This window comes from Cyprinus carpio, chromosome A25 (assembly GCF_018340385.1).
Source record: "Cyprinus carpio isolate SPL01 chromosome A25, ASM1834038v1, whole genome shotgun sequence".
NCBI lineage: Eukaryota > Metazoa > Chordata > Actinopteri > Cypriniformes > Cyprinidae > Cyprinus > Cyprinus carpio.
The window spans coordinates 5,185,641-5,196,434 of NC_056596.1; the positions used below are offsets into that span (position 1 = coordinate 5,185,641).

General features: G+C 33.6%; 1 protein-coding gene across 1 annotated transcript; it reads right to left on the bottom strand.

Moving 5' to 3' along the window:
* Positions 1-208: 208 nt before the first annotated feature.
* LOC109051092 (Rh family, C glycoprotein b) lies at positions 209-9,092 on the bottom strand. Its single transcript, XM_042715129.1, has 11 exons — positions 8,783-9,092; positions 6,037-6,229; positions 5,443-5,593; positions 4,912-5,059; positions 4,567-4,733; positions 4,041-4,178; positions 3,751-3,887; positions 2,862-2,986; positions 2,437-2,519; positions 2,198-2,256; positions 209-1,106 (listed from the first exon to the last, which is right to left on the bottom strand). The coding sequence occupies exons 1-11, from the start codon at positions 9,006-9,008 to the stop codon at positions 1,076-1,078; spliced, it is 1,458 nt and encodes a 485-aa protein (XP_042571063.1). The 5' UTR covers positions 9,009-9,092; the 3' UTR covers positions 209-1,075.
* Positions 9,093-10,794: the final 1,702 nt, after the last annotated feature.

A 10,794-nucleotide genomic window follows, 5' to 3' on the forward strand; every position in this document is an offset into this window, starting at 1 on the left:
CAGTGGAAATAATCATTTTTTATTTTTAAATCTACTCTAGTGATTTATGCTATATATATATATAGGCTATATATTATATATATATATATATATATATATATATATATATATATATATATATATATATATATATATATATATATATATATATATATATATATAAAATGAGTGTGAATTTGTGCAGGAAAAAAAGGAGCAAGTGAACCTATTTTAACAATCACTTCAATAATTTAATCTGGAATTAGACAGTAGCCAAAATTTAGTTTCTTTTCTTTTTGAACAATCAATCTTACAATAAAGATGACACACAAAAGACAAAACAAATTAAATGTGTATGCTACATTAGAGAAAGGAAACTGTGCAGGAATATTTACATACTGATATTGCACATTGTTGCTGTCATTTTGGCCAAATTTGTGAAAGCAGTAAGAAAATGACAAATGTTTGATTTAGAGATGTTCTGCACGCATGCTGATTGACATGGACATGCAAATTATCAGGAAAAATCTATAAATAAAAGATTATAGAATTTAAAAATGTGGATACAATGTGCGGATTCTCACCTACAAAATTAAGACAAACTATTCCTAATCTTATAAAACTAAACAATTACATTATAACGATCAAATAATGTTAGGATAACAAATGCTTAAATGAACACCTGTAAAATGAACTTCATTAAAAATGTAACAGCTCGGAGGTTTAGAGGTTGTGGGGTTTTGGTCACATTTTCTCTGAACACATTCACAGGAAATCAGGATTCATCATCATTTTTGTTAAAAGAAAAATAAATTAATTGATCTTTTTTCTACTTTATCATTCTGACTGATCTGAATTCTGACATGCAGATATATTAAGAGAGATTTTTTTAATATTTGCATCTCAACCTGGATAAAATAAATGTATTATCTGCATCATCAAAATGTGTGTGATATGTGCTTCATGGCAAGCAAAAGAAATGTTTGTTAGTAATTTTGGCATGTAGTGAGTATTGTTATCTTCAAGGAGAGCAGCAGGAAGGCAGATGTTTTCTCAGTGACACAGATTCACATCACTGCGGATCTGATTCCATGTGTTAACGCTGCTCCACGAAGTTTGTCTCTCTCCTGAATGAGAAACCATGTGTTACTCTCAGCTTTCAATTCAAGTTTGCTGCTCTTAAACTCAACGCGGTCATCAAGCGCCACCTTGTGGTGGAGAGAAGAAATCACCTCCTAATGTCACATGATCTGAGATGGTAGAGAAACACCATCTACAGTAATTCTTTGCCACTATTGCCCATCAGTTACACACTGAGACGTTTTTAGCCATTTCTCAATTTTCTTTTAAGCTTCTTTATTTTTATATTTTCTGTGAAGCTACATAAATAAATTTTAATTTAATGTGTTATTTATATATTAATTTTCTTCTGGTTATAAATATCATTATTTTTATTTTTCAATTGTCTGTGAAGCTATAAAATAAACAGTTGTCATCATTATCATTATATTAATTTTTATATGCTTTTTATATTTTTATGAAGCAATACAATTATATTATTATTCATTTTCTTTTGATTTCTGTTTTTCTACTGTCTTGAATTATTAGTACTACTACTACTACTACTACATGTTCTAAATAATTACTAATTTTTTTTTGTTTTATAATGACTCACTGTGCATTTTCAGTTGTGTGGCTTTTATGCATGTCTAATATTTTTATAATTAAGCTATAAACAATTGTTAAATTTAAATGATTGTACTGTTCAAGTGTCTCCACTAACAAAAAGGGTCCTGAACTTAAAATGCTGCTCAATTGTACATTAGTATTCTGAGGAGTGTTGCCAAGTCCGCGATTTTCCCGCGGAATTTGACTACTGTAACACTGTTGCCAGGGGTTGTTATGTCTCCGGGTTTAAGCATTACCCCAATAACATGATTTTTAGCCCCTAAAATGCTAATTTTACCAGGGGAACCCCACCAATTTTACTGGGGGATCCCCTTGTGAAAACCTGGCAACCCTGATTCTGAGCCTCATGCGCCCTCTGGTGGATATTTTTTGCCTCACAGGAATGGTTCTTTTTGAACAGCAGATATATTTTTCATAGACAGAGATTAGGATGTCTAGAATTCACAAACAAGTCTATAACTGAGAAAATAGTAACTGAACAGGAACACTTTTTTAAAGGGAGGTGTCAGTGTTATGTTCCAGTACTCACATGTCTGCATGTTTGTTGGGGATCATGTGGTTGTTATAGGCCAGAACACTTACTAAAACCTCATTAACCCTCAATAACCAACAAAAAAAAATAAAAAAAAAAAAAAACAATAGAAATAAATTTTGAATGCATGTATAACAATAACATATTATATTGTATTATTTTAATGTTTAGTTGTGGCTTGATTGAAAAAAAAAAAAAAATCTGTAAATGTTATAAAAAAAAAATAAAAAAAAAACCTGTCTGACCTCCCAGTAGATCTCATCATCGTAGCAGTTTTCATCTGCAGGATCGCCCCAGATGGGCAGCTTCAGAACCAGGCCTGTCGGTGTAACAATACAGTTATGCCAACATTTTTTCCATGACATATTTTCCATGACAAACTGAAATCCAATACACCTGGCCATTCACTCCAGGTGAAGATCAGCCTCACCCATTAATGCAAAGCCATTTGTAGAGTGACTAGCAAATGTCATCCTACACTGCCCTCTTTAGTTTTCATGCTACAAACACACCTGTGCCACTACAGTACATGGCAAACAATCTCAACAAAGCCTTTCAGATCCGCAAGCTTTTCTGAAGTATTGTAAAGTGTTACTGTTGCACACAACGGGAAGTCATCACAACATACACTTAAACCCGATTAATATCAAAAAACTCTTACCAACTAGTATGCCGCCTCCGATTCCAAAACACAAAGCCACACACAGTCCCGCTGCCTGATATCCTCCCTGAATAGTAGGCACACGGTTTGCAAAAGACCCTTTGAAGTCAAATGTATTTACCAACCTGAAATGGACAAAAGTAATTATTAGAGTGAGCTAAATATTATTAATACCAATTAAAATAAATAGTTCATCCAAAAATCAGAGATGCAAACAGGTAAGGGGGAAAAAAAAGTGAGAACATTGTGCGGATTGGGAGCATTCTCCACACGGAATTTCTCTTAAAGGTATTTGCTTTACATGCTCTTTTGTAGTTACTTTAACGTTTTTTTTTTTTTAAATAGTTTTTATTACCTTACATGTCCAAAACTGTCATTTTTCACACGCACAAAAAAAAAAAAAGAAAAAAAAAAAAACACAACAAAAAAATTTCTTTTAACATCTTGTTGCAACATTTTACAAAAATCAAGATTTAATATTTTTGTTCAAAATGCAGCATTACATCACTTGGATCCTTTGCAGTGAATGGGTGCCGTCAGAATTAGCGTCCAAACAGCTGATAAAAACATCACAATAATCCACATGACTCCAGTCCATTTTCCAACATTTTGTGAAGTAAAAACCATTGCTTCTGGCCATTTGTGATGTTTTTATCAGCTGTTTGGACTATTATTCTGACGGCACCCATTCGCTGCTGAGGATCCACTGGTGAGCAAGTGATAAAGTAATGTTAAATTTCTCCAAATCTGTTCCCATGAAGAAACAAATCTACATCTTGAATGGCCTGAAGGGGAGTACATTTTCAGCAATGTTTCATTTTTTGGATGGACTATTCCTTTAAACCTGTGTTATATGAAATACAATGCAATTATTTTTCTGTTTACTGACCCTTCATCTCCATAAACAGTTTTGGTGGCAGCAGCGGCTGAGATGGCACCCACAATTCCTCCAAGGACCCCTGGCATAGCGTGCAGGTTATGGATTCCACAGGTGTCCTGAATCTTCAGTTTCTCTTCCAAGAACGGCTGAGGAGTAGAGACAAATGAGACATTTAAAACAAAAGACAATTTCTGGAAAGTTTTTACTGTGATCAAATGAATTGAGTTAAATCAATAATTAAAGAAACAGATGGCATAAAAGGTCACAGTCTGGAAGGAGAGATGTCTGGAATAACTCACCGAGAAAAAGATGTAACCCAGCGTAGATATGATGCCACAGAAGAAACCCACAATCAAAGAACCATATGGTGACAGCATAAACTCAGCTGCTGTTCCCACAGCAACTCCGCCTGCCAGCGTGGAATTCTGGATGTGAACCTGGAAGGGAAAAACACAGCATTTGGGATTCATTCCATTTAAATTAAAAATCACATGCATTTCCAAACAGGTTAAATGAGAAAGTGAACTGGTTGGCCAGTGAATTTCCATGACTTGTCCAGACATTGCATTTACTGGATTAAAAAAAAAAAAAGACAATAATAATATTAATAATAATTATGAAATTTAATTTAATAATATATCAATATAATTAATTTCTGTTTCAGTTTGTCAGGCTGGAAACCACATTAAAAAAAAACAATAATATCATCATGTTTTTTATCATCCTAATAAAAAAATAAATAAATAAAAAATTCTATGCGATCTTATCTTATAGAATCTTGCGATTAATTGAATCTGGTCTGCCAAAAAAATGGCAGATGCTTACCATGTCTAGTTTCCCTGTTTTCTCAAACAGGCTGGACATGGCGACTGTAGTGAGAACGGTGGAGGCCAAGGCCAGGTATGTGTTGATGGCAGCTCTGTGCTGACCGTCTCCATGATCAGCAATGGCAGAGTTAAAACTTGGCCAGAACATCCACAGGAAGAGGGTGCCTGCACAGGACGCCAGAATGTAATATGCAAACCGTATCTGAGCCTTCAATTACTTTTTACATCAGTGTCCTTCTGTGTATTTGCTAAGCAAGATTTTGCACAGAATGTCCAGCAACAGTCCAATAATAAAATATAATGCAAGCTCCGTCTAATATTTGTACCAAATTAATGGATTTACCAATCATGGCGAACACGTCCGAATGGTAGACAGACCCGTTCAAATGTTTGCTCTTATCCAAATCAGGCCGATACAAAACCCATGAGATTGAAAGACCATAATAAGCTCCAAAAGTGTGGATCACCATGGAGCCGCCGGCATCTTTGGCCTAACAGGGATTGAATCATTAAACAAAGGATAGCATGAAGCCATTTGATGTCCTGTATTTGAACTAAAAACACAAATTCATCTTTATGCTAGTGTACTGCTACATTCAGTATACTAACAAAATTAAAAGAGAAAACACTGCAGTTGAGAGATCAATGTACACGGGGTTTCTCATGCACTTTTATTTTATTTTTATTTATTATTTTAATACTTTTCAGGTTTCTTTATAGAAATGAACACTTCACATTTGTCTTTAGGAAACAGCATGACATCTGGTGAGCGTAAATGAGTAAAAAAGTATGATAAAACATTTTATTAACATCTTAAGTGCATGTTAACTTTGACAGCTCTAAAAATACAAAGTAAAACAGCGATCAGACTCACATGGAGGATGTTCAGGATGATGTACTCTTCAACGGCGAACAGCGTGACACCAAACAGCGTCATCACCAGCAGCTGAACAGGACTGACCTTCCCCAGAAGAGCCCCGTACGCGATCAGACAACCCGCCACACAGAAATCTGCATTGATCAAGCTGATCACAGAGGAAACCTTTAAATCAACTCACCAGTTCACATTTACCCCCTTCCTTTCCCCGAATTAGTGTTGAATTTAATTCAGTGAGAAGAGTCTGCACGCAAACTACACTAAAACATACAGAGTAGCAAAAACTGCTGATTACAAAAGTTTTGCCTACAATTCCTGTTCGTCTAAATGCTGTTTACATGCAAAACAAATCCTTCATTCCCACAGGAAAGTGATACCTGAGGTAAACAACAAACTGGTTTCTCTGTCTTCTGTCCTTCTAAGTGATCAACAGTAGGTTCACATCCAAAAACTGCTTATTGTCTGCATTAAACCTCAAACAAATGAGCAAATCAGCTAATTCTGGTGGAAGGAATCATTTCTCAGTACTACTTTTGATTTGGTTTTTGATTCGTGGCACCTTTTTTGGCAACTGTAATATCTGTAACATACTTTTCTATACCGATCTTGATCTTTCCATCATTGTAGTCCAGAGAATGGAACCAGCCTTGCATCAGAAGAGCCCATTGGATGCCGAATGCCGCAACCAGGAAGTTGAATCCCACGGCACCAAAGCTATAGCGCTTCAGGAAAGTCATGAGAAAGCCAAAGCCCACGAAGATCATGACATGAACGTCCTGAAAACCTGCAGAAAGATGAAAAAGTCAATTATAAACATTGATGATCATTAGAAATCCGCCTAATAGAAATAGGTGTTATAAAGGATGTAAACAAACAGTCAGAACTGAAAAACCCATACCGGTTCAAAACCTAAATCATGATTTAAAAAACCAAAATCACAACATTAAATAACATCATAAAAAAAATTACCAAAACCACAATCTTCAAAAACAAAATAAAAATAAATAAGGCCAGTTTTGTTCAAATTCAACTTAAAAAAAAAATAAAAAAAAAAAAAAAACTAAAAACAAAAAATTACAAAAACCAAACTATAACTACTAAAAATAACAAAAAAAAAAAAATAAAAAATAATAAAATAAATAATATATATTTATACTTCAGAAAGAAAACTTATAAAATATTTGAATATAAATATTATATATTTATACTTCAGTTAACATCATAGAAAATAATACTTCACATCCATCTTTAGAAAGCAGAATGAATATGAACCAAATTTGGGCGAACGTAAATTTACTTTAAAAAAAAGTGCACATCTTAACATCTTAAGTGCACATTTTAACTTTGACAGCCCTAAAAATGCATAACGTTTTTTTTGTTTTTTTTTAATTCTCACTTTTTTCGCAGACCACCTTAACACTCTCTTTTGGGTCCTGGGCCCCATTTTTAAACCCCTGCTTTAGACAATAGGAAAACAACAGAACTTGAAATAAATGAATGGCTCTGAATGTACATTTACAGCCAATATCCAGTCGCATTACCATGACTAAAGACAAAAATGTGTTTTAGCAACGCACAAACTGTAATATGAGCCAATTGGTGGCATTACTGAGGTCAAAGCAACAGTGAATTTGACTAGCATAGCTGAAAAGTAACCACACGTTAATTTCCCAGAACAGGACAGGGTTGGGCTGGTTGTTGTCAAAATGTTCTAGGTTTTATTCCACATTAGAAAAACAAAATCAACAACACAACGAAAACCACAAAACTGCTAAACAAAAAAAACAGATAATTACAACACACAAAAATCCCCTATCTGAACAAGCCCTTATTTACACGGAGAAACAGAGGCCTGGTACGATAGTTCACCTTGAAAACCTTCTCAACCGATGATGCAGGAGCTACAAAACTCCAGGTTTCAGGTGGGTGTCAAAAAACAATGAAACCTCCCACAGTAACAACTGCCTGGATCAATTACAATCTTATTAAGTTGTCTGAACTGTATTTATATACACAAAGAACATTTTGTGTATATAAATGGCAAGTAACTCGAGTTAATTCGGATATAGCAGGTGTGATACATTTGTTTTCAGGCACATTAAGTGGTATCAAATCTCACACCACTAACAAACACTGGTTTTGAGTTATATAAAGCATGTCATCCATCGCTCTCGTGTTTATGCTAAGCACTCCACACTGTCCTTGTTCTTTCAGGAAATATTTTCATAATCGACATCTCGAGTTGAGAAGATGAGCTCCTCTAACAGTCTTCTGCAGTGGTGGTCACTCCTCAACTGTGACAAAATGCATTCAATGACATCTGATCTGTCGGCAAACAATAGTTTGTGTCCGACTTCATACGCCACATGTCACCCAACACTTGAAACGTTGATAGTTGTAGAACAGAGGATAGTCTGAGCAGAAGATTGAAGATCTACAGTATATATATGAGTGAGGAATTCAACCACACCTTCGAAGATTCAAAAGATGACAATGGATAGTGATCTTTACATAATCAAAGAGTAAATAAACCCCCTACCTCCCCCAGTGCCACCTGTTACAAAAGAACATTTGTGGTAAAATGACAGTCCCATGTGCATAAGAAGGAATGCAGGTTCTCAAGTGTATGAGAGAAGGAGAAAAGCTCACAGACGTAGCAACTGATAAACCTCAACAGCCAAAAAACAGTGGTGCATTATTGGATTATAAGACATACAGACAGACAGGTAGATATAAATGTAATAGTTGTATGTTATTGTAAATAATTGTATAATATTATATAAATGTATACATTGTATATTTTATAAACATTTAATATATATATATATATATATATATATATAACATTTAATAATTCTAAAATCTTTAAATAGAAAATAAGATAGATTGACACATAATACAAAATAATATCAGTAATAGTAAAGTAATATATATTACATAATGTAAAAATAATAATTTATATAATTTTATAAAAAATAATTGTAATATATAATATTAGTTTAATTATATATATATATATATAATACAAATTATTTTTTACATATTTTATATACAATATCAAACATTTAATGTTTAAAATAATAAAAATATTTGAAAATTAATGTGCATTATTACTGATTTTAATTTAATATAAATAAATGAATATATATATATATATATATATATATATAAAATGCTACTGATAATACAATTATAAATAATTTGAAAAAAGACAATGTTTCCTAGAACATGTCAATACTAATTACAAAATCTGTATTAAAAATAATAAAAATATTCATATGGAATAATACATTTAATTGGCACTAATTACAATAAGAAAACAGAATTGTGCACCTACTTGGATATCTGAAGTAGAAGTCATTCTCGATATCACTTGTGATATTGTCTTTTTTTTTATGCTCAACCCAGTGAGTATCTGACTCGACATTATACCGCACAAACACCCCAAAAAGAATGATCATAGACAACTGCCAGACGAAGCACACGGCGGGTAAACTACTTTTAATGTTAGTATTCTTCTGCCGGTCGCAGCTGTTTCTAATGCCGTCCATGCAGTTGCCCATGTCTGCAGTTTGTTCATAGAGCAGTCTGCTGATGTTGCTGTTAAGAGACGAGGTCGCGCATTACTGTCACTTTTAAACACAGCGGGAGCGCGGAGGTGTGTCCGTATCTCCATCCCTCACCCCCTCAGAAAAGAAGAAGAAAAAAAAAAACATTTGCGAGAAATGTCTAAGGATGACTGACTGCTACAAGTTACACCACATGTTGCTAATTGATGGCGCTTTGGATTTTAAGGCACCTGTGTGTTGTTATCGGAATATCTGGATTCAGTTCAGTTCTAATATGTGTATTCAGAAAGTTCAGAATAAAACTTTTTATTTAGAGTAAACCTGTTCAGTCAAAATTGCGTTTTACGCCTTTAAACGCCACAAAGATGTCGTAATTTACGCAGGAAATTATTTGGCTGCGTTCTAAATGAACAGCTAGCGTACTACTTCCAAGAACACTACACACTTAGGTGTCAAATGACGTTTTAAAAGCATTATTTTTTTTCAGTACTTTTTAACAATATTCATTAGATTTTGTTCAAACACACATTCAGATATTTAAACACATTTATTAAATGAATGTTAAAAATTGCCCAGACAAATAGTCCAGTCTCCTCACATACACAACATGTAGGCCTATGACAAGTTTGTTTTTATGGGATTTTTCTTGTAATTGTAGCTGGATCTGGGCCAGGAGGATCTGACTGATTTGATTTTCAATTTTCACTAATTGGTGGAGCATTTTTGAAACTTTCACCAGTTTTGTCGCTGGCACATAATATGCACTCATTTGTGCAATGTGCATGTATGGTACAGTTATTAACCTTACAGAATATGCATGAATGAGACCATTAATTTTCACTGTTTCCCCTTTGTTGTGATGTGGTGATGTCAAGTAATTCCTGAGGCTCAGAGTATTTTTAGATAAGGGACACTGCTTAAACACACAACTTCCCATCTCCATTGAGTATTTGACATTGCCCCACACAACTTCCCATCTCCATTGAGTATTTGACATTGCCCCCGAATGGCACACTTAATGTGTACTCTTTGGCTTACCATGGTTGTCAAATGTCCCGTTTGTTCATTATGTCACCAAATATGGACCTGCAGGAGGATGGCAAAGGCTTCATGGGTGTCTGTGACAGAGGTGAAAGCTCATATCTGCTGGTCTGTAGGAACTGCTGTAGCCCAACCTGCCTAGAGACTGACATATATGTCCCCCATTAGATCCAGACAGTTTATTTTGAAGCTTTTGCTGGAGGGTTTAAACCTCCACCAGTTTTGCGTGCAGAATCTAGTACATGGTGTACTTACATGTGCAATGTAAATGTTTTCCCTGGTAGTTGAATGCAGTGAGTGAAATTTGTTTAATATAATATAATATAATATAATATAATATAATATAATATAATATAACCTTCTCTAATATGTATAATGTTTATTAATGTATAATGTTTATTATTTTCATTTAAATAGTAATATAATATAATATAACCTTCTCTAATATGTATAATGTTTATTATTTTCATTTAAATAGTAATTTAATTCATTTATATTTTATGTTTTAATTCACATTTAAATATCTTTAATATTTGTGTTCTAATTTGTTATAATAGAATATAAAAACCTAAATTTTCTCAAATTATATTTAGTTATAAATATAGTTAAACCATGGTGACCACAAATTAACCATGGTTTTGCTACACTAAGTTTAAATCATGGTATTTGTAGTAAAACTGTGGTTATACAAATGGTAATCAGTATGCCAAACAAACAAAAAACAACAACAACAAAAAAA